This window comes from Coturnix japonica, chromosome 1 (assembly GCF_054131305.1).
Source record: "Coturnix japonica strain WE chromosome 1, WE-NBRP24, whole genome shotgun sequence".
Lineage (NCBI taxonomy): Eukaryota > Metazoa > Chordata > Aves > Galliformes > Phasianidae > Coturnix > Coturnix japonica.
In genome coordinates this window covers 89,769,610-89,793,725 of record NC_140663.1, presented here as the reverse complement: position 1 = coordinate 89,793,725, position 24,116 = coordinate 89,769,610, and the positions used below count along the sequence as shown (strand labels likewise).

Genomic DNA, 24,116 nt, shown 5'->3' with positions numbered 1-24,116 from the left:
TGATTCTGATGGCACACCTTTGTTCAGTTTCTGCTGAGCTATGTGCTCCAGACCTATGGACAAATTTAATCCAAGATCCAGGCCCGGCAGGTCAGGCTGCTGATGGGTGGGGAGAGAGCAGCATTCAGCTCTTGGCCTTGCAACATCTGCCATAAACAGTACTGCAGCGGAGCAAAAGAGAAGCTCCCAAGACCAGTGAAAATCCCATTCTGCTCACAGGTCTTTTTTTTTTTTTTTTTTTTCCTGAACTGCCTCTGGGTTATTCTATGACTGCAACTGTACTCATGAGAGAGGAAATAAAAATTTCATTGTTAACCTCAAAATGATTTCACAAGGGTTCAGTGAAATGGAGATGTTAAGAGAATTAAACAAACTGCATTGAAAAATGAGACACCATTTTCATGACTTATGCCTTTACAAGAATTTGGATAACGACTGCAAAAGGTTAATACGCTTGATATGAATCTGCAGGTTAGCCTTAAATGTAAAAGAGCAATCCTGCATAGCAGGGACATCTGCTGGAAACTTGACGCCATTGTCTCACTCCTGCTTTTGGCTGTGAATCCCAGAGCAGCCCTGCAGCAACACGCAGTGCCGCCAGCCGGAGAGCAGGTTTGTGTCTGATTAAGGATTCCCTGCACACCTTCACAACAACCAGGCAGTGGGAGCAAGAGATCTTTAAGCTATACTCGGGAATTTAAATGGAAACTTTTGCATCTCAATTGAAGGTTACACTTTTCTTCCAACCGCCTGACATTGAACTGTCTGTCACGGAGGAAGATTGGACACTGATGAAATCCTTCCCTTGCCTGACTAGATACAGCTGGAGAAGGCCAATGTTTTAATTATGTAGAGGAGACAGTGCTCTGCATGTCATTGTGGTGTTACAGAATCACAGAATGACCCGGGTTGGAAGGGACCTCAAGGATCATGTAGTTCCAACCCCCTGCCTGGCAGGGCCACCAAACATACACCTTTACTAGATCAGGTTGCCCAGGGCCCCGTCCAACCTGGTCTTGAACACCTCCAAGGACGGGGCATCCACAACCTCCCTGGGCAGCCTGTTCCAGGGCCTAACCACTCTCCTAGTGAAGCCACCTTTATGGGATTTAACATCCAAACTTGAGGTTTCAGCTTAAAGCATTGAAGTTAATGGTCTCTTAGGGAGACATTGACCACACACAACCTCCACCTGGGCAGTGGCTCCCAGTCTCTTCCATGCCTGTCCCTGCACAGTGGGAGCACAGTCTGATCAAATAGTGTTGCTGGGAGCTCTGGTTCTAGAGAACTCTGTGTTCTGATTTTGGACAGTGTTTTGGAAACGACTGCGACGGTGCAGTCTGAGTCTACCCATGGAAGAGGAAGCCCCGTTCTGTGCAATGGCAGGGAAGAGAACGCTTCATAAGCACAAGATCTCAGTGGTGTTTGGAGCGGCTCCTTGTGCAGCGATGGATTTAAAGACACAAAACTACCGCTCCCGGGAAGCACCGTGAGGCGGCCGGACCCGTTCTGCGCATGCGTCGAAGTAGGTACCAAGCATCCTCCCCACCGACCCGCTGCCTCGTGACCCTCCTCTCAGCCCATTGGACAGAGCCCTCCCTGTGCCTCCTGGGAGCTGTAGTTTTTCCTCTACGAACAGCCCTCGAGTGCAGGCAGGGCTGGTGGGCAGCGCGCACTACAATTCCCGGCGTGCCTTGCGGCGCGGCCCGGAAGGACCCGTCAGCAGTCGGTGTTGGACCGTGCTGAGGCAGCCGGCGAGCAGCGATGGCCGGGCAGATGGCGGTGCTGGGTGCGTGCGGGCAGCAGAGCGGGTTAAGGCCTCATTGGGGTCGGCAGGAAGGAGGGAGGGTGCGGAAGGGGGCCCAGCTCCTGGCCTGAGCCGGGCGGGTCTCGTCGCTGTGGCTCTGCAGGCCTAGTGCGCGCCTTGCCGGCCCGGAGCGGCTTTTCGTGATGGCTCCGTTATGGTTTTATTTTCGTTCTACGTTGGTTACTTGTGAAATGGCTCTCAAGGGGATGGGGCTGAAACAGGGGTGAGCGTGTATGTGGGTCTCCCTGTTCTAAGATTCCTAATGGACCTTGGAGAGGGAGCTGCTTGAATTGGAAGCTTGTCACAGAATCACAGAATGACCCGGGTTGGAAGGGACCTCAAGGATCATGTAGTTCCAACCCCCCTGCCTGGCAGGGCCACCAAACATACACATTTACTAGATCAGGTTGCCCAGGGCCCCGTCCAACCTGGTCTTGAACACCTCCAAGGACGGGGCATCCACAACCTTCCTTTGGCAGCCTGTTCCAGGGCCTAACCACTCTCCTAGTGAAGAAATTGTCATTTCCGTGTGGTTTCTGTACAGCCTCATTAACTGGGTTTCCTATCAGAATCGTTCATAAGCAATTAGTCCCAAAATAGTAATTAACCTATTAATTTGTGTTTCAGGTTCGGCAATTCTGGCTCTCCTGCTCGCTGGCTATCTAGCACAACAGTATTTACCAATGCCTACGCCAAAAGTAATTGGGATTGATCTTGGCACAACTTACTGCTCTGTTGGTGTCTTTCTTCCTGGAACAGGGCAGGTGAAGGTTATTGCAGATGAAAACGGGCACAACAGCATTCCAAGTATAGTGTCTTTCACGGACAGAGATGTATACGTCGGATATGATGGCCTAGAACTTGCTGATGCAAATCCTCAGAACACTATATATGATGCGAAAAGATTCATTGGGAAAATCTTCACTTCGGAAGAACTGAAGAGTGAAAGTAGCAGGTATCCATTTAAGGTGAGCAAACATCATCTTTGCTTCTCTCCAGGCAGCGATATGTAGAAAGCTTGAAATACGTAATGCAGAACCAGTTCTTCTGACTCCGAGTCACTTGGCTATATCTGATATGCCTGGAAACCACAAGGTATACCCAGAGAGAAGATGAGGAAATGCTGGTGGAAGCGGTGTACTTCAGCATGAGAGCTGATGATTTTCTAGGGAACCCTGTCCTCTACTGTGAAATGTGTTTCTAGGTTACATTCCAGCATAAGCTCCAACTCAAAATTTTAAAGAACCCATGGGAAGCTTTATGAGTAGAATTAACTTAAGCAGTACTTTCATCTTCAAATCTGCGGTTGTATTGTGTAGTATCAAAGATGATTAAGCAGTTGTTTACAGTCAAGAAATAAAAGTGGTTAATGAAATGGAGAAAGTGCATAGAATCATAGAGGCATAGAATGGTTTGGGTTGGAAGGGACCTTTAAGATCATGTAGTTCCAACCCTCCTTCTATAGGCAGGGACATCTCCCTCTAGACCAGGTTTCTCAAAGCCCCATCCAGCCTGGCCTTGAGTGCTTTCAGGGAGGGGCATCCACAGCCTTTCTGGGTATGTGCATAACCTTCCTATAATAAGTGAGCTGTATGCAAATCTAATATTTGGTGCCAGTGGAGGAGGGAATATAAGAAAAAGATGTCTTACCTATGACTTGTGTTGCTTTTCCTCATAGATTTACAACAACGATGGATCAGCTGAATTTTCTGTAACAACTAATGAAACCTTCCGTGTCACTCCAGAGCAAATCGGCTCTCAGCTGCTGCTGAAATTGAAGAGAATGGCAGAAGACCATCTGGGTGTGCCCATTTTGAAGGCAGTCATCTCCGTGCCAGCAGAGTTTGATGAAAGGCAACGGAATGCCACTGTTAAGGCTGCTAACCTTGCAGGTGTTGTCTTTATCTCCAAAATTGTTCTGTGAAGCCTTACATTATGTTTATTTCACTAGTGGTAAAGTCTAGGGAGAACAGAAAGCCTTAGAATGGATTTGTATTTATTCTTTAAGATTGCTAATGGTTTTGAAGAACAGCAGCTAACTGCTGAGTGCGAACAGCTGCAGCAGCATAATGCAAACGTAGCTGGCTAGAATAATTGACTCTTGGTCTAAGGATGGTAGTTTTTTTTTTGGTCATCTCCGAATAGGGAGAACATACAGAGCACAATTGGAGGATAATTAAAACACAAGCAGGATGTAGAATCTACTTAGCCAAAGGGTCTCTCAAGAAAGCATATTTGTGTAGATGCCTTCACCTTGACTCTTGTGTCAATCACAGTGTCATCCTGACATTTGTGTAGATGCCTTCATCCCAACAGTGAAGTAGTATTACTTCACGCTTAAATAAGGAAAATAATTTTCTAAGCAATAATACTTGATGAACTATTTCCTTATAGCTGGTGTTTCACTTAGGGTTAGCTCAAAATAACTGAGAAATATAGTGTTTGAAATTGCATGTGACTATTACTTTGCTCTTTTTAGGGCTTGAAATCTTGCGAGTAATCAATGAACCCACAGCTGCAGCTATGGCTTATGGACTTCACAAAGCTGATGTGTTTAATGTCCTGGTGGTAGATTTGGGTGGAGGAACTTTGGATGTGTCTCTGCTGAACAAGCAGGGAGGGATGTTCCTCACACGAGCCATGGCAGGTGAGAAAAATGCTTTACTTTTCTGAAAGAGTAGTGTGAGAAGAAAGATAAGCCAAACATCACCTTCAGGGAGGTTATTTAAGACAAATCAGTCTCACAATGAAGTGCTTGTAACTGCCTTACATATGCAGCCAGGTCTGCAATTGGTTTCACCAGTTAAGAGAAATTCAGTTTTAAACTGACTCCGAGTTATAAATTGGTTTAATTTTATCTGAGGCTGTTGATTTTTACTAATGTAAGTGCCGCTGCTTACAGAAAAGGCTTTGTTCTAAAGCTTTCTATTACCTTTGAGCTGAGAGTATTTACCAAATCAGTTTACTAAAGCTAAGTGCTTTAGAACATCCTTGCCTCGCATTTGGCTCCACTGCAGTTGTGGAGGGCTTGATAACTGCATTCTGTTAACTCATAAGTTTGTTTTTTGTATACATATATGCCACAGTGATTCATCGCTTGGGAAAGAGTTTTGGCAGCAATGTTTAGTAAAATTAGAGTGATTGCACAGCTGCTTTGCAGATGACCCAGATCTGGACAGATCTGAGATGCCACTCTACTTTTAGCATTGCCTTGAATGACTCAATGTCTGATGTCTAGTAAGAGTGGAATAGCAATAGTTGGCTACTTCATTCTGACTTATTTGAATGGATGTCTGTTAAGTGAATTCCTGTTTTCACTCATAGCAGACAGGTAGAAACTTTGAGAGTACTATTCAGTGCAGATGAAAACTGGCAGGCCGCTTTTAAATCTGTTTAATGGAAAGCATGAACAACTGTCTGAAAGGTTTTGGAAATAATGTGCAAGAATAATCTTCTAAAAGTAACTGAGAATACAGACTACTTCTCTCTCTGAAGGCTAACATAAGACATACCTGTTGATAGAACTTGAACCTTACTACTTGCATTTTCTCACTTTCTTTTGCTTTTTTTAATGATATTTCAATATGCTTCTATAGTGTAGAGCTCTTTCTCGTGAATGGATGAAACCATTGAATAACTTCAAAATGTTAAATCTGGAAGTTTCAGTTAATCATGCACTCTTCAGTGGATGACAGTTCTGTCTGTTTTTCCTAGTTCTCTTAGCTTCTGTTCTGTGCTTACAGTCCTAGTACGGTTGCTCTGGCCCTTGAGTTCTATTTGCCACTAAAGAAAAGGTGTGTGCTGCTTTCTGCATTTTCAGAGGTGATGTCTGATGCAGTCTGTTCTGATGTTTTAGGTAACAATAAACTTGGAGGACAAGATTTTAATCAGAGGTTGATGCAGCACTTATACAATCAACTCAATCAAGTTTACGGTTCTCTGCCATCAAGAAAAGAAGAAATACATCGCCTCAGACAGGCTGTGGAAGCAGTTAAATTAAATTTGACTATTCATGAGGCATCTACATTAAGGGTGTCGTTGACTGTGCCAGAAAGGAAGCTTACAAAAGAACTTCCTGAAAGTGAGGTAAAGCCAAATACTGTTCATAACGGCAAGCCTTCACAGAAAACAAAAGACTTGAAAAATAGTGGAGATGCTTCAGATGAAGAAAACAAGTTTGTCAAAGTTGTGTTTGAACGAGAAATTTCTAGAAAACTCTTTGAGATGTTGAACGAGGACCTTTTTAAGAAGATTCTTGTTCCCATTGAGCAGGTGTTGAAGGAAGGCCACCTACACAAAGAGGAAGTGGATGAAATTGTGTTAGTTGGGGGCTCCACCCGGATTCCTAAAATACGTGAAGTTATTCGGGATTTCTTTGGAAAGGAACCTAACACCTCTGTAGACCCTGATCTAGCAGTTGTAATGGGGGTAGCTATCCAAGCAGGAATTGTTGGTGGGTCCTGGCCTCTCCAAGTAAGCGCTATAGAAATTCCCAATAAGCATTTACGAAAGACTAATTTTAATTGAAGATAAACTCTTTCCCATTGCATCCCGTCTCTCCGAAAGCATACTCTGATGGTGCATACTTAACTGTCAGTGAAGCCTAACCTTAGCCATATAATATTCTTTTTTTTTTTTTTTTTTTTTTTTTTTTTTTGGTAATCTGTTTGAGTTAAATGTTACCTTAAAGGTACGAGTGATTTTTAAAGCTCTGAAGTTGTCTTTGAAGTCATGTTTGCTTCTCGATTGGATACAGAATGGAAATCCTAAAAATGACACGCTCATATCCTTTTGCTAAATTTTATTAGCAAATCTGGAAGAGGTGTTTGCTTCAAAATGGAAGAGTATGACCAAAGCTTAAAAATAACAGCACTGTAATATAGATGTTCCTGTGTCAAATATACTTTATTTGGAAGAATGTGAAGCAGTGTTAACGCACATAGCAGTGTTGAGCTAAAATCTATTTATTAAAGTGAGTCATTTGAGCATTTAAAAACCTTTTCTAAAAGGCATACTGCAGCTTGAATGAGATTTATGCATTCAGTTGAATCCTCTGCTGTTCATAACAGCATACTAGTTTTATTAAGACCACACAGCAAATTACTGTCTCATGTTTGAGTCAAACCATGTTAAGAAATTTAGCTCTTGCTAATGTGGAGTTGCTCAGTGTCTACAATGGCTAACTTCCTGAAACATTCTGGATGGTTAACACATAGGTGCTGCTGTCTTACCCTTAAGAACAAGTGCATATCACCAACTGTTTACCTCCCTCCATTTTAATTGAAAACCACTTTAATTTTATGCATCTTGAAGCTACATGTGTATGTTTTCCCTTGAATTTTACCAACATGAGTTAAACTGTTGCACAATTACAAGTGTATGACATCTTTCCCTCCCCCCCCAGCTCTGCTGTTTTCAGGGGAAGAAGTGTGGGACCAAATGAACTGCTTGGATGAAGTCTAGTTCCTCTTGTCGATGAAAACTCATCCAGCTTTGTCTTGCATTTTAACTAATACCTCTGCTTTAAGTTGGGTAATATTCCTACTCTAAATTGAGCATAGATTAGAGATGGCAGCTGTTCATCCGATAAGGAAGCAGTGCCTGTAACTCAGGATCCGAGGTAACATTTCTTTGGTCTTTATTTTAGGCAAAGACTTTGCCACTCACCTATCTAGCAAATGCAAGAGGAGAAAAGGATGATAAAATTAAAATAAATAATTGTGAAGTTTAGCTTTTAATACGGAAAATTAAAACATTACTTAATGGGCCAAGGGATTCTCTATCTGTTTAGAATAGTGAAGGCATTCAGCTAAGGCTTGTCTTCATCTGTCAGCACAGTATCAGGTAAGCTCTAGTAATGGGTGATTTTAAGCGTTCTCTTGTATGCTCCAAAATATAACTTTAAGCGTGCCAAGACATAAAGTGTGGGCTTAGATCTATAGTTTAACCTCTGACCATGTTAAAATAGGCCTATTATTCTCCTGGCAATAGACCAGATCTATGACACTGCCTTCCCAATTGTGCTGATGCAGCTGTTTGCATAGCTGTGGTCTAAAAGAACCTTTGAAGTAATCCTATTTAAAACCTCCTGAATTTTAGTTTTGTGCAGCCATTCCATGGGTGGTGTTTAACTTCACAGAGATTCTCAAAATGCTGATAACGTTTAATTTCACTGAGTTGAAAACTAAAGGGGCTTTTTGGATGCCTTTTTACTTTCCTTGATGCCTTTTGAAAGTGACCCCATCTTCACATCTGTATGTGAATTCTAGTACAACCTGATAATGTATTAATATAGAATATTGCATGTTTATAAAAGTGAGTGAGTTAAGGGACAAAGTGAATAGAACTAAAACTCCTGAGTTGAAGGAAGTCTTCTTAGTGAGCTCATGGGTGGATGCCAATACGCAGTACAGTTCTCACATGCAGTTGCCTTGCAGATATATTTGTTTATATTGAATATGTTTTTTCCAAAGTATTTGGAGTCACTGTGGCCTTTCTGCTGCCCTGCTGTAAACTCATCTCAAAATATACTGGAATTTTTGTAGGACTTGAGGTTGTTTTTTGCTTGTTCGTTTAACGCAGGTCTGCTTATTTTACACAGTGCAATAAAGTAGATTAAAATAAAACCACAATGCAGTTGAGCTCAACTATTAAAACTATTTATTTTTTTAAACTATTTTTGCAGTTTTGGGGCATGTCAGGCAGAAGTGAGAGTGTAACCTTAAACTGTTTGAACAATGCAAATCAAGGAAGTACATCAGCTTTTAGTATTTCAGTCTGGAGGAGGTTAAAAATCTCTGGTTTTAATCTGGGAGTTGTAAGGATGAGTTGTTTATTTGTATCAAAAAAATAATTAAAATCACAACAGGGTACATTCTTTCAGTTTTCCATACAGATTGAAATTGAAAAGCTACTGTACATCAGATATCTGCCAATGCATCCTTATCCATTCATTTCGCTGAATTCTGCAATCAATTTTGATTTAATCTATATTAATTCTATTTAATCTATATATTATCTATTTTGTCTTTGATCTCACTGCTGTATTTTGGCACAAACAGTCATATCCTAAATATGAGTAGGTTGCTGCACTAAGTGGATGTTTCCAGATACGCAGCTGTAATGCTTATCAGAAGTCTTTCTTTAAATAAATTGATATTTGAAGGCCGAAATCTTTCTACAACCTCTCCTGGAAATCTTGAGTATGGTTGCCTTTGGCATAAAGTGTATGACAAATTTATACAGTTAAAGCTTGTGTTGCGAGTTGAAGCTAAGCTGCCTCATCACCAATATGTTCCCAAATTGTTTCCAAATAGAGATGATGAAATGCATAACCTTTTAGAATGTTTTTAATTAAAGCAATTTCTGTCTTTTGGACCTGTCTTGTTTCAGTTTCCCTGGGAAGTATTTTAACAGCACTGTTTCCCTGTTTTTTCTTTGAATTATGTCAGTCCAGCAGTAAGCACAAAAAAAACCCTCTCTCCGCCTAAATAAAGTTTCCATACACTTTGCAGGTCCTCAGATGATTTTCTCTGTACTTTGCAAGAGATGTTGGTCTGTTGGTACTGAAGTCATTATCTACCCTAGTATTAACCCTAAAACATTTGTTTAGGAAATAGCACCCAATCTGTGTTTTTTCCAGTTTCTACTGTGCTACTTCTAGGAAAGGGTGGGTTTTGCGGGAAGCGTGAAGGTAAGTAAGAGATGGGGACCCAAGAAGAGCCTTCCTGGGACACTGAACTTCTTTTTGCCTTTGAAATATTGGTATGGCAGTTTTTGCTCTACAGAGAAGCCACTGCTGCCCTCAGGTGGGGGACAAGAAGAGGGGAAGAGATGAAAAGCAAGCAGCTATTCTCTTGCCTTACAAAGTTTGTCTCTATCAGAAAACTGCAATTATCTAGTTTGTTCTTACTCCTAACAAGTTCTAAAGACACTATATTCTCTTAGTCAGCTTGTGCAAGCTGTAGTATATTTATTGTACTGCTTCTATGACTGTACAATAAGTTATTTGGGGTTTTTATATGTTCACGATTATGTAAGAATGTATTGACTAAATGGGCATAATGACCACACAATTTAATTAAGCACTATTTCTTAATTGAAACACTGTGTGAATTTGTAAAAAATTACATTTTTTACAATCACAAAATCACAAAATTTATTTATTTTTAATCCATCTTTGCTAGTGCAATATTTAAAATATGCCATGAAAATCACTCCTTCATTGTGTTGGTCCAGTACTAACAGAATCAAAATCAGCGATTTGTATAAAAACAGGAAGTTAATTTAAGAAACATGACCATTGTGTATGGACTGTAGTCAGAGTAAACAGTGACGATGTTGTCAGGAACTTTCAAGGTAGTTCATAACATCAGGAATGCTGCATATCTTGAGAGCGAGTACCAGTACACGGAATTCTCATCTTCACTAAGAATTCACTCATTAGTTTTCTTTATCTTGTTATACCCGCCTCTGCAACCATTTCGGAGAAGGCACCCTTTCGTTTTAACAAATTATGAGGTGTATCGTACTCTAGAATCCTTCCTGCATCTAGAACCAGCACTCTACAACACAAAAGCATAAAGATTACAGGAGGTAAAGAATTCAACCATATATTCCAGTCCTTCTACAACTACCTACTAACTGGAACTCTTACTTAGAAGATCTATCATTGGTTTCTAAAACTAGTTATGCCCATATTAATAAAACCTTTTGGAAATGGAACATTTGCTCAGTTGGTAAAAATTCTGCAGTGTATCCCTCTGTTCTAGAAAATTAAGTGTTCATAATAGTAGCTAATACTTGCAACCTAGCAGGGAAAAAAATGTAAGCAAAACATGGAAACAGAATAGAATCATAGAATTACCCAGGTTGGAAAAGACCTTGAAGATCATCAAGTCCAACCACTGCCTAACCATAGTACCCTAAGTCTTTAAGACTGGTACCCAAGTCTTCCGTGATACACTGGGCTGTACAGATGCAAAGCTACTAAGGAAAGAAGTATTTGAGTAAATATTATACATCTGCAAACTCATGCATCTAAAAGAAGCCATTAATTTTTAAACAGCATTTCAAAACTTAACTTACCTTTCTGAATCCATGACTGTATGTAATCTGTGGGCTATTGTTAATATCGTGCAGTCGTAAAACTCTCTTTTGATGGTGGACTGCACCAAGTTATCTGTTTCCATGTCAATGGAAGCTGTCGCTTCATCAAGGACTAGGACTTTTTTTTTTCGCAGCAATACACGTGCCAGACAGACCAGCTGTCTCTGGCCAACACTGTTAAAAACCAAGAAGGTCAGTTTAGGCACTTTGAGGATGAGGATAATGATCTTTTTTCTGCTTAGACCTAGACATTGGAGCAGATGCTGTTGACATAAAGCTGGGACTAATATGGAGCAAATCTGTTCCAACTTCTTTAACAACACTTTATACTTCTCAATCTTTAATGTAATCTTTACATTGATAGTTTCTGTAATAAATTATCTGGAAAGAAAACACTGTTATACAGTATCAGAAAAGAACTACAACAGCACTTGCTATTTACATACCTGAGATTTTCACCACCTTCTGAAATCTCATGAAGGAGCTTCTTGGGAAGCGACTGGACAAAACTCTTTAAGCCACACAGTTCCAGTGCCTCCCAAAGTTCATGATCAGAGTGTTTTCCAAGTGGATCCAAGTTTGACTGCAGTGTCCCAGAAAACAAGACAGGATCCTAAATAATAACAGAGTTTGAGTACAGAGTTCCAAAACAGACTTAAAGAACATGCCATAACATAACATTGCATCAACATAGGAGAATTAAATAAATAATTTTGGATCTGTTGTAGTTTCCATGGAAATAAATAGGAGGCATTACTTTCAGGGCAAGTTATGTACATACACGATTCATGATTATACATTACTTTATTCCCTGTGAATTAGTGATGCAGTTGAGTCTTGAAAACAGCATACATAGACTTACAGATCCTGGAGAACACCAGTTATTCTGGCTAAGATTGTTAAACTAAATCTGGTATAATAAAACTTGGTGTTACACTTTCGGTCTGACCTGTTTTGAGGGTTCTTCCATGTAAATGCCAACATGCAGTAATCATGCATGACAGCACTACACAAGCATTACTAAAAATTACTGTTCAATCGAAAAGTTAAGACTATCAAAAATTGGTTATAAAACCTGACATGCCATTACAGAACCTATATTCAAAGCAGTAACATTCTATCAGAGTTTCATGCCTCTGTCTTTTGGCAGTCTGTAGACTTAGGGATTGTAAATTCTCAAAAATAAATAAATAAATAGATAATTCCTGAAATCAACAAAGTAAAAAAAAAAACAACAAAAAACACTCCACAAAACTTAAAGGTTTTGTGTTACAAGTACACACACATCCCAAAAAATAATTTCAAAAACACATTTCACCTGTGGAATGATGTTAAGATTTCTACGCAGGTCATGGAGTCCAATAGTTGATATATCAATTCCATCTATAATTATTTTGCCTCCGGATCCCTCTAGAATTCTAAACAAGCAATTTGTGAGTGTCGATTTACCAGCTCCTGTTCTTCCTACAATTCCAACCTGAAACAGAAAGTTTTCTGGTAAAGACTATAACTTTCTATGCTGAGTGTTGCATATAAAAAGTGACTAATAAATTCAGTTTTAACTTTCAGTTCAAATCCTCAGTTTACTTTTCCAACATTATAGGTAAATAAAATTGTTTAAAAATCACTCTTGACATGCTTACAAACACAGCTCTCCCTCCAGCCTATGCCTGGTTCAATGGGAAGCCTCTATTTACGCCTTCCTTTTGTCTAGCACTCCTCAGCTGAAATGAACTACTCAGCACTAGGTTGTTCAGTGTTTCTTGATCCCAAACCCCAGTTTAACCCCAGTGTAGTTAATACATAGCTTTTAATACAGTTTTCTACAGAAATATTCAGCACAGTGGACAAGAGGTTTAATTTCAAATTTGGATCTTCCTTAGAAATGTCCTGTTTGGTTGAAAAATCTGATTGATATGTGATTATTCACTTTCATTAGGAGGAAGGCTTTCCTCGGAAGTTTCAAATTAGAACCACTTACTTAAGAGCACCTTCTTTTACAAGCAGTGAGCAAATGTGGAACCAAATGAGTTTTTATCTTCCCTTATCTAACCCTACTAAACTGCCATAATCTAACGTTAATAGTGTTGGGCTGCCACGTTCATGAATACCTCCATTTGCACTTAGTGATTTAATGTCTTCACCTCTGCAGACACTAAGGATCAGAAAAGATCTAGAACAGTATCAACCCAATCTTATAAAACAAGTAACATTAAAATAATTAGCATAAATGCTAGAAGTATTTTAACTGCAATATCTTTCCCTATGCCTTTTTTCTTTTTCCCCCAAAATTTCTGAAAGTTAAATAAAGGTTTATCTCAGATTCAAAGAGATACTTGTCCATCATAGTATGTGGGGAAGGGTGGGAAGTAAAACATTACCTCTACTTCTGACAGAGATAAGAACTTCTACAGAGTAGGAGAAAATACTTTTTCTTTATTCATTTGTCTTTAGTTTAATATCTTAGTCACTTATAATTTTTTTCTGTTCAACATAACCTTGCAATATTTAGTATTGGAGTCTCTTCATATGAGATGTTTTTGAAATAGAAAGTCCAGAAACAGAAGTTTATACTTCTGACATTTCTTATTATATACAATACCTTCTCTTTATTCCGTGTCTGAAAGGAAATGTCATTCAGAGCTAAACCAAGATCCTTCCTGTACTGAGCTTTGTAGTTTACAAATTCTATTATTCCTCTGTCAGGCCACCCTACTGGTGGTCTTTTTGATGTAATCCATGGTTCCTGGAATTAAAAGCACTGTTATTTTAGTATATGCCAGGAAATAAGTCCCAAATCATTAAAAAAATAAATAAACAAACAAATAAATAAATTTTATATGTTTATATGTGTATATATATACATACACACATATATACATATACATATATATATACACGAAAGTTATATACATCTAGAACTCCCAGCAGGTTTGGATAATTTCACTGTGATATAAGGAGAAATTTCTTTCAGTTATGTAGCCAGTAACAATATTCCAACGTTTCTGTTTGTTTGTTTTTTTAAGAAAATTATATAGTCATTTAAAAAGCTGAACTGTGTAGTTGCTAACACTTCCCTTATTTGACAGGCAAAGAACTATATTTAATCCAATGTCTAATCTTCCAGGTATTTCCAACACAAATTTTATGAGAAACCTTTTGTTTTAAGGAGTATGAAAAAAGCAAGATGTTAACATAAAGAAACAAAAACATGGAGAAGGATAAAAGAAAATGAAGACATAGAAGAAGGACTTGTTTCTGAGAGAGACTAAGGCTCTTACTTCTCTGGGTACCACTTTTAGAAAAGCACAATAACCAAGGCCAATAGCTTTGAAATAAATGCCTCTTCAGGCATGTGAATAACAACACCTCTCTTCCCTGTCTACCACTCTTAAAATGCCCCTCCTGGTTGTCCATAGTATGGAAAGTCGACCTGAGCTGCAGGTTAATTAGTCTTAATAGAAAACCTACTACTAAGAAGGATGCCAAATAATTCACTGGTTCAAACAGACATAAAACTGCTACCTAAAAACAGAATGAATAAGTTGTATATCAGTGTAAAAAAAGACAAAGTATCTAATAAATTATAGCCAGCTTTTTACCACACACCAATGTTAAATCAAATCTACATCATTTTCTTTGTACACAAATTAAATATCCATTTACTATTCCAAAAAGAATGCTCACCTCTTTATCCATGTTTGCATATTCGCAAACTCTTTCAATTGAAACTGCATTGGTCTCGATTTCACATGCTTTACGCACCCAAAAATTTAGACTCTGAATTATCTGAAGTAGAAAGTTGCATTTTAGAATGTAACAATTCAACTATACTACAACACAGTTTAGTGATTTCAAAAATTACCCAAGCTGAATAATTTCACAAGCACAAAGTAATGGTATAATACATGAAAGGAAGAACATATCTGGCTCATATTGTGTGTACACTATTACATCACTTTCTAGATAGAGAACAGTAACAAAACACACATAAAACAATCTATAATGGAACTGTTGTGCCTGCCAAATTCTTCAAACATGTGGAATGCTTCTGTGGACAGAATCGGTACCACTTCTGTGCAGTCAAGTAAGTAACAATTCTGTCACAAAATATAGGGGAAAAAAGTAAGCCCAAAGAAGGTTTTTTTAATTTTTTGTAAGATCCAACTGTTTTGAGATGTTCCATGTAGCTAAATAAAGACTTGTGTGAATTTCATGTCAGATGAAGGTGGAACACTATGCAGTACCTGCCACTGTCATCACTGAGTACATGATGATATAAATGACAGTTATTTAGAGAGAACAATAGAGAATGGAATTCTTGTGAATTGGGGGTGATGTGGGTATACCAGGATAGGCAATTCTCTTTCTGTTTCTCTCTTTTTTTCCTCTCTTACTTTTTCTCCCCATTTTCTCCCTATCTGTCCCCCTCCCCAGTTTCTGTTATTTCTGAAGTACTTTCCACAGTGAGAATCTGGACATTGCTAGGCTCCTAAGTATCACATAATAAAGAAATTCTGGATGTTTTAGTCTGAGTATATGCGATACTTAAAACTTACTTAAATTAGCAACCTATCAATACAGTTCAACTTACTACAGAGCACTTTTCTAATGTAGCTCTCACAATTTTTTTTTTACAGGCACGATGCAAAAAGTAAACAATTTTAATGAACTTTTAAGTAAGCATCCTCATACAATGTTCAGTAAATGAAGAAGAGCAAGAAATCAAATATGAAATATAGTTACATATGACTTGGTTTCTTACTCTTGACTTAACATAATAGTTAAAGTAACATACCATACACAGTCTGATTAACTTGATTTGTAAATATATTCTAATAATTCTTATATCTTCTAAATTCACAGTGGAACAATAATTACTGTGAAGCTTCCCAGAATTAAAGGAACTGCAAGGAAGTTCAACTTCTTTGTACCTATTCTTCCCTTTTCATATGGAATGTAATAGCAGCAAAAAAATTATTCCATGACTTACATTTAGAGCGTATGATATTGCTAAACCCACTGTAGAAGAACTCACTGCATTTCCAGCCAGTACTACAAACAGTGCAGCAAAGAACACCATTAAATTTCCTAGAAATTCAAGCCTGACAGATAGCCACCTGCAGTAAACAAGGCAAAGAAAGTGAGTTATCATAATTTTTTTTTCTTTGAGTGCAGTGAACATACCGCTAATATAATGGCTCTTCTAGAGCTGTGTCTCAACTTTCAGAGAAGGTATGTACCACCACTTAATTTTACAGATGATCTGGGAAGGGAATATGATGTCTAAAACAAGTAGCACAGTTAAGAACAAAATGCAGTCTCTCCACAAATGACTGATTTCTCTTCACTACACATATGGCTTTCCCACTCTTCCCATCCAGATAAGATTCAGTTACATGACTGAAAACTGTAATTGAAAATCTTCTCCATGCTAATCTCTACCTGTAACTGAACTGAATCAGAAATGGGGGAGGAGAAATGTTCTTATTCCCTTAAACTTGATATTCTGTTGGTATTCTCATCTTAAACAGTACATGCATACTTTCTATTAACCTGCTAGTTTCCGGTATACAAAGAAGGAATCATCCTAGTGCTAAAACATCATCTGTGACTTCATTACAAAGGACTCTAGATAAATTATTCTTATCCCATTCCTCAAATAGCTTTACTACGACCAAAGGAAACACAATGATTGTAGAATTCTACAGGCAAATGGCTCAGTCAGACGTGCTGTAAAGTACCTGTTTGAGATGACATTGTTGTAGAAATAAACCAAATTCTCATATACAACATCGTTATTTTTTCTAATGAATCTCTCCTGGTGACCAAATGCTCTGATTGTTGATCCTCCAAGGATAGTCTCCGTGAAGTGGGAGATGACAGGAGAATGTGATGCTCCTGCTAGCCGTCGAATTTGTCGTGAGCTCGCTATGTAGTATCGCTAATCAAATAGTACAGAAAAAAAAGAAGACATTTTAACTTGTTATGGTTTCCTTTACATTATTTAACATTATTTTAAATATTTTTTCCAGTTCTTCTAAAGCAGTTAAGTAATTCCTGTAAATGCTACATATGAAGAAATTGGAAAAAGATTACACCAACATTTAATGCTGAAAAATGCAATATGTCTTACTGGCAAGGCTGAATTAAAAGCAGACTATTTCCAAATTATCTAACAATTGTGCTATACGGCAAGAGGCACAAAGCAACCAAATAAAATTTCCATGTAAACTTGAAAAGCAGAGTGCTCTGTTTCTCATTCACATGAAAATTGTCTTTTACTTCTTTAATGTAATAATGCCTGTATTCAAATTCCTTAGCAGACACTGAATCCAAGCCCTCTTTTCTTTCATCTATGTATGTTCTTATTTTAAGAATACTGAAGGACTTAATTACACACTGTACTTTGAGCCTCAAGAAACAGGAATGCAATCTTTAGTCTTTGCAAACCATTATCTTTTAAGTTTCTCCATAGCATAACTGACACCTTGGTCAAAAAAAAGCAGCAAAGGTAACAAGGCATCACTCTACTTTAACATCAATATTGTATCTGTCTAAGAAAAGAAAATCTAAGGAGAAAAATAGAAATTGTTAAAAGTTCCCAAGCACTACAGGATATATTCAAGGACTGTTCTAATTTATTTTTAAGAAGCTGGAAGATTTCTTAATGAGAGTAAATTTAGATGCATTCTGTAGACTTTTTTTCCACTGTGAGTAATAATTTAAGCCTGTATCATTGGATATTTTGGAAATCCTACATAGACACATCTAGAAAAGCTAATAAAGGCTTGATGAACTTACTTGGATAATAAAATACAAGTATCCCAGGGGAATAACTACCATTATGAACAGTGGTGAGGAAAATGTGATAACTAGAATGGTTCCAACAACATCTAGCGTACAGTTCAGCCAAGTTCGTAAGTAATAATGAAAACGTATGTCCACTATAAATAAATCCTGTAACAATGAACAGAAGAATCAATGTTTTTGAGTAAATTTTGCTACTACATCACGCTAGAACATCCTCAGTATACGTTAGTAGGATTGTCCCCCACCTGATTACATCCTAATTAAATATATTCATATATCAATATTATTTTTCTAAACGTGAAGTAGATACAACAGCTTTTAGAGTACTCACAATATGTCAGAGAACAGGCTTTTCTATGTAAGCCTCATAATAACTCTGAAGTGTACTGAAATGATCTCCTACTGTACACCAAAACAGTAATTTAAACCTTGTTTATAACATAATGCTTCTAAAAAACAGGCTTTATTGAAACCCATATCAACTGACTTCTTAGTGTTTAAAACACAGCTAGCCTCAGCTCTATTCTAAAATACACAGCCCTCACCAGTTACTGCATTTGGATTAATCTGTCATACGCTACAACAATCTGAACAATCTATTTATCACAAGACTAGAAAGTATTAAAGTCATAGTAAATAACATTTGTCTGTATAATAAGAAGTTCCAACTCAATTCTAAGTGTTCCAAAAACCAAACAAAAAACACCAGAAAATAGCATTCGCTGTAAGTGTATATATACTAGAGAATGTGAACTGATGTATTCATTGCTTTTGGCAATTACATCCAGTTCTGATATGCAATAAATAAATAAATAAATAAATAAAATCACAGAGCTACTTATTAAAAAAGTAGATTAGATTTAGGTCTGGTAAACTCATTGCACTGTGAGAGTACAATTTGACAAACGGCATCCTAATGATCACAGACACAGTCTATACAACTTTTGCCAACAATATCTTTTTAATATATTTTGAGAATTTTGCATGAAAATAGCTAGACATTTCTGTAAGTTCTTATGCAGTTGTATGGGAAATTGGTAATCAGAGCCTGAACTTCTGATTAACCAGCTGAGGAGAGTGTCAGGTCAGCTGTGGGAGCACAGGTGAGAATAATCTAGCTGTGCTCCTGGAAGGGGTGGAGCTTGACTCCACCTCCTCTAGACCTCATTTAAGGGCTGACCACTAAGGCAGCATCTCTTGGATATCACTCCTTGGTGGAGATTGCCTCAGTGTTTCCCAGCAGACTGAAGGCTTCCATATGGGTGAGTTTTTCCAGTAAATAACCTTTTGGATATTTACTACCATCTTTATGTTATTGTCACCATGCAGCAGTGAAACAGCTTTCAATCATTAGATACTGCATTCATTTACTCTGATATGTTTTATTTTTTAACAGTACTAAACAGGATTAAAGCTGTAGTCACTCAAGCTTCGATTTCTTAAAACAGAAAATACTCATGAATTTTCCATTTACCTTTGTGAATCTATTGATGATCTGACCCACTGGATTAGTTTCAAAATGCTGAAGAGGAAGGTGCAATACACTGTCCAGCAACTGATGATGTAGTGTCCTAGAAGCAGCAAGGGAGCCCTGGGTGAGTACGTAGGCACTGCAGCAAACAAGCAGACCTTGGGAATGGATAAAGTGAAAGACAGTCTTGAATGGTAGGGTTGGGAGAGGATTTAACATCATAACTTGGTTTCAACAAGTTTTTGTACTGGTATTTTGTAGAAAAATTTTACTTCTTTGTAAGCATGTCCTCCCTACAATTAGGTATCAAGCTAGCACACTTCCCTCCCTAACATGCTAACACACATAGCTTCATTTGGTTACATTCAGATGTTCTAAGTTAACTCACAGAAGTATCAAAGTTAAAAAGCATTTTCAACACTGCTGTGTATCTATTCTACTGCTCCTCTCCCAGATTAAACAACTGCATCATACTGCACATAATTCTGTTTATGGAACAACTAGCTTTATTTCTCTAGTAATAAACATTTTGGTAGATCAAAGCTGGCAGGTGGTGGGATACCAGTCATAAATGCTCACACTTACCTTGTAAGAGTCCCAAAAGCCCATAAATACCAAGTTTGTAATTTCTTGACTGTTGCCATTCTGTGAAATCACTGACTTTTGCTGTCTCTGCAGTCCAGGAGCTAAGCCACAGATTTTGCCCAATGGCTAGTGCATTTTGTCCTAAGCAAGCAGCCATGGCTAGCCACATCCATCGCCAGCTGAACGCTTGGAGGTATTTTAAAACAACTGACATTTTCATCTGAATTATAAAAATATTGTTAATAATAATAATAGGAATTACTTGTGAAAACAATATCACTGTTGAAGACAAATAGATATTACACAGTGGGAACTGAATATATTAAACTCACAATAAATTTCTTCACTTCTTAAATCTGATGACTAAGGTATATAAAATCATAGTGCTAAAACATTTCACCATCAACTGCATTGTGTTTTTTAATCATATGTATCCTAGGCAACCTTGCTTGTGACACTTTGTAGTGACAGATTTCAATAATCTCAGGCAGATTATTAAACAGATAAGTAATCAAAGAACACGCCACCACTGCTACTGCCAACAGAAACTAAACAGGAAACCAAGAAAAGCTTAGTGTGAAGTTTATTTAAAGCAAATATTACTTCTGTTCATCACTGTAGACATTTTAAAACTGCTTCTTTTTTTCTCCAGGGAGGTGGTTGAATTGCCATCCCTAGATGTCTTTAAAAGCTGTTTGGATGTGGTGCTCAGGGATATGATTTAGCAGAGGGTTTTTAGAATTAGGGTACTATGGTTAGGCTGTGGTTGGACTTGATGATCTTCAAGGTCTTTTCCAACCTGGGTAATTCTTGATTCTTCAGACTACTGAAGCCAAGGGAATTTGTGATAGCAGGATAGGATTTCCGTCATCTCTGTAGATGAAGTTATCTGGCAGAAACTCGGGCTAACAGAAAGGTAGAAGTGATAGCAGCAGTAGAGTTTCTGTGCCTATCATCTCTGCCTTCATGCCAGAAACTCAGTTCTCCTCCACATTCCTGCTCTTATTTTATTTCCTAGGACGTTTTGATCTTCTCCACATTCTACTTCACTTGTTTTTTTCCCTCTCCCTAGCAGCTAGCAAATAATCTATTTATTTATTCAGGACTATAGAAAGTGCACTTCTAACACAAAACAGCACTGCGGGACTATTAAATAACATGCAAAATTTCTAGTCTCTGCACCAGCACACGGGTATTTAAACCTCCTAAAGATGAGACAGAGACTTTCTTCCAAAGTAAAATCTTTTAAATGTCTTCTTTCCAAAACATGGAAAACAGACAGAACCTAAATATAATATAAAAGTAAAGCCTGTAGCAGGTCATAAAAATATAAAATGTCAGGGAAAGTTTTTGAAGATCAGTAAAAAAAAAATATTTTTAGAAAAAGGTTTATTTTAAATGCTGTGATTAAATGCCAGGCAACCTTAACAAGGAAGAAGATGGAAAAATAATATTTAAAAAAACAAACAAACACAAATACCAGACTTTTTTCTATTACTGATACTTACACCACCAGTGGCAACTCTTTCTTTATTCTTTTTGAGTATTTTCCAATGATCTGAAGAACTGCAAGTAAGAAACACACTTTCCAGTCTCCTTGTAAACCACAAAAATATATCCATTTTTATCCAAGTATAAAAATGTATACTATGAAATCCTGCAAAGTTTTCTTTCTTGCAGACATACAATCTGCTCTTTGCTGTTCTAATTTTTCGTTTAAGTAGCTTCATCATCAGAGGACCAGACTAGGTACATACTTTTCATTTATTGTGCAGAGAAAGCTCAGTTTTATCTGCATGTGACAATACAAACTGTCCCTGCAGCTAGAAATGTAATACCACTGTTTTCTAAGGCATGCAAGCATGCTGCTACTTGGATCTCAGTACTTGTCTGGGCAAAAGAATAGGGCTTATTATTTGCCATAACTGTTCCTACTACATACGGACCAAGGTGACTGAGCTCAAATGCCCTCCATTGCCTTTGTTTATTTGGTGAAGTCTGTTCTACTCTGGGGAGCTCTGCACTATCTCCTGCCCAACAGATATGACAAGAATGTGCACTTCAAATTGATCAAGGTGCTCGTTGATACTTTCATACTTTAAAGATTGTGAGTTTTCTTAAAGATGGAAAATGAAAAAATCAACATGGAAAAAACAACATAAACAACATACTAGGAAGTTGAACTGCTGCCAAGGCTGAAACTCTCCTTCGCTCCCACTTAACATACTTTAGACAGGGTAGCAGCCCATGAACTAGACCCCCTGAACTCACACAGCACATCAACTGCACTTCTTTCATATAAGCCAGAAGATGAGCTCCAAGTACATGCTCTGCAGCCAACTGCTAATGGGACATTTAGTCTTAACTCATGTTTACAGTGTGGAGGATAACAACATAGCCTTCAGTATAAGAACTTAGGGTTGCTCTAGAATTGCATCAGATCAGCAATGGCTTTTGTTTTTTAACACTTACTGCTTGGTTTTCAACAACTCTCTTTGCTGCAGACTCCTCCCTAGTTGACACTCTTCTTTTGAAGAACTCTCTATAAAAGCAAAAAATAATAAAATCATTTCAATTCTTATACAACAAGTAGATGGGCACAGTGAAAGGATCCAGAAATAAAAAGGAAACAAAGTGATGAATGAATGTTCTTTAAGTTATGAATCCTGTAAGTCAAACTAATCTTGAGACAAGACAGACATGAGGTGCCCTTGCAGCCCGGAAAACAAACTGTTTCCTGAGTTGCATCAGAAGAAGCATGACCAGCAGGGTAAGGAAGATGATCCTGCCCCTCTGCTCTGGTGAGACCTCACCTGGAGTGCTCTGTGCACATGTGGAGTCCTGAGGACAGGAGAGACACAGACCTGTTGGAGCACATCCAGAGGAGGGCCACAGAAGTGTTCCAAGGGATGGAACACCTCTAGTGTGAGAACAGGCTAAGAGAGCTGGGGATGGAACACCTCTAGTATGAGAACAGGCTAAGAGAGCTGGGGCTGTTCAGCCTGGAGAAGGCCCCAGGGAGATCTGAGAGGGGCCCTCCACTATCTAAAGGAGGGCTGTCAGAAAGGGACAGACTCTTTGGCAGGGTCTCTTGTGGTAGGATAAGAGGAAATGTTTCAAACTAAAAGAGGGGAGATTTAGATTGGATATAAGAATTTTTTTTTTTTTTTTTTACAATAATGATAGTGAAATTCAGGAACAGGTTGCCCAGAGAAGTGCCCTGTCCCTGGAGGCATCCAAGGTTTAAGCTTGACAGGGCTCTGAGCAGCCTGATGTAGCTGTTGGTCCCTCCCTGTTCATTGCAGGGGACTAGATGACTTTTAAAGGTCCCTTACAACTCAAACAATTTTATGACTTAAAATAAAGTACTAAAACTATGGCAGCACGTAAATTTCCCTCCTAGTATGAAGAAGTTAAAAAGCATATTAAAAAATAAAAAAATTTTAAAAAATTGCAACACTACAGTTTGCTTGAACATCTGAAAGGAGCAACTTATTGTTTAACTTATGTTTAACAATAGTTAAACATACTGTCAAAGCTTCAGAAAGGAAGTGCTATTCTGTATCTTCTACTAGGGTATCTTCACTGAAACAGAGAAACCTACAGTCAATCTCAACTCTGCCCTTAGTGAAAATATTACTTTGTAACTCCCTACAAGCATTAAGATTAGTGTTTACCTCAAAATATTCTTGCAACTTAGCTGAAAAACTGACCTTGTGGTTTGTGTGTTAATAAAATGGTGCATTTTTTAAGAACGGATATTTCGTCTTCATAATTCATGTAATTTATGTTAACAGATCTGTAAAGACATAGTTATGATTTCTACACTGATCCATCCTTATGAATGTACCTCTGCTGAATAATTTTGTGCCAGAAAACACTGAATACTGTTTTTACGCCTTGTTACTCTGGTTCCCTTCACCACTCTTTACTCACTCTTCCTGGCTAGTTCATGTTTTTTCACATCACCATCTCTACAGCCAACCCAGGCCTGCTTCCTGCTACCTCTTGCAAATCTGCTGTTCTGTCTTTCCCCTCCTCCCCATCAAATCTCAGCAAATATTTGAGAGTGCTGGCTCCAGTTTAGGGTCTGAGGAGCACATACTGAACAACCAGGGTGAAGAACTGAATCTGAAACCATAGTTTGCAAATGTGTTTTTTTCAAGGTACTAAGTGATGTTTGTTTGTTTATGCTGTCTCTTAAGAGTGTCTCTTGAGTACAAAAAGCTTCATTTATTTACCTTCTACAAATGGATAATATTTTCCTATGCTCTCTACCTTGATTAGACATCAGTCTAAGGTGAAAGAAATGGGAAGCGTCCAGTATAAGTC

The 24,116-nt window shown here is 38.1% G+C and overlaps 2 protein-coding genes across 12 annotated transcripts in view; one reads left to right on the top strand and one right to left on the bottom strand.

The window, feature by feature from the left end:
• Positions 1 to 1,706: 1,706 nt before the first annotated feature.
• HSPA13 (heat shock protein family A (Hsp70) member 13) lies at positions 1,707 to 9,316 on the top strand. Its single transcript, XM_015880313.2, has 5 exons — positions 1,707 to 1,789; positions 2,435 to 2,775; positions 3,486 to 3,699; positions 4,287 to 4,454; positions 5,664 to 9,316. The coding sequence occupies exons 1-5, from the start codon at positions 1,765 to 1,767 to the stop codon at positions 6,332 to 6,334; spliced, it is 1,419 nt and encodes a 472-aa protein (XP_015735799.2). The 5' UTR covers positions 1,707 to 1,764; the 3' UTR covers positions 6,335 to 9,316.
• Positions 9,317 to 9,938: 622 nt separating this feature from the next.
• Positions 9,939 to 24,116, bottom strand: part of LOC107322334 (multidrug resistance-associated protein 1-like) — a 33,751-nt gene continuing 19,573 nt past the window's right edge. For 7 of the 11 annotated variants that reach the window (XM_015880260.3, XM_085547357.1, XM_085547362.1 and 4 more), the window contains 13 exons: positions 22,257 to 22,326; positions 21,293 to 21,350; positions 19,785 to 20,004; positions 19,203 to 19,357; positions 17,720 to 17,875; positions 16,660 to 16,859; positions 15,909 to 16,035; positions 14,603 to 14,704; positions 13,518 to 13,661; positions 12,234 to 12,392; positions 11,362 to 11,528; positions 10,895 to 11,089; positions 9,939 to 10,371 (listed from right to left, as the gene is read on the bottom strand). In XM_015880260.3, the coding sequence (XP_015735746.2) occupies positions 10,260 to 10,371; positions 10,895 to 11,089; positions 11,362 to 11,528; positions 12,234 to 12,392; positions 13,518 to 13,661; positions 14,603 to 14,704; positions 15,909 to 16,035; positions 16,660 to 16,859; positions 17,720 to 17,875; positions 19,203 to 19,357; positions 19,785 to 20,004; positions 21,293 to 21,350; positions 22,257 to 22,326 (1,865 nt within the window). In that variant the 3' untranslated portion in view covers positions 9,939 to 10,259. Of the gene's footprint in view, positions 10,372 to 10,894; positions 11,090 to 11,361; positions 11,529 to 12,233; positions 12,393 to 13,517; positions 13,662 to 14,602; positions 14,705 to 15,908; positions 16,036 to 16,659; positions 16,860 to 17,719; positions 17,876 to 19,202; positions 19,358 to 19,784; positions 20,005 to 21,292; positions 21,351 to 22,256; positions 22,327 to 24,116 lie in introns of those variants that run through there. The other 4 variants (XM_015880269.3, XM_085547379.1, XR_014946024.1 and 1 more) reach the window with 3 other exon arrangements.

Bases quoted from the DNA above. Each gene is read 5' to 3' on its own strand.
- HSPA13 (XM_015880313.2), top strand. From the start codon at position 1,765: ATGGCCGGGCAGATGGCGGTGCTGG. The intron at 2,776-3,485 runs GTGAGCAAACAT...TTTTCCTCATAG, and splicing joins GTAGCAGGTATCCATTTAAG to ATTTACAACAACGATGGATC. The intron at 3,700-4,286 runs GTGTTGTCTTTA...TGCTCTTTTTAG, and splicing joins TAAGGCTGCTAACCTTGCAG to GGCTTGAAATCTTGCGAGTA.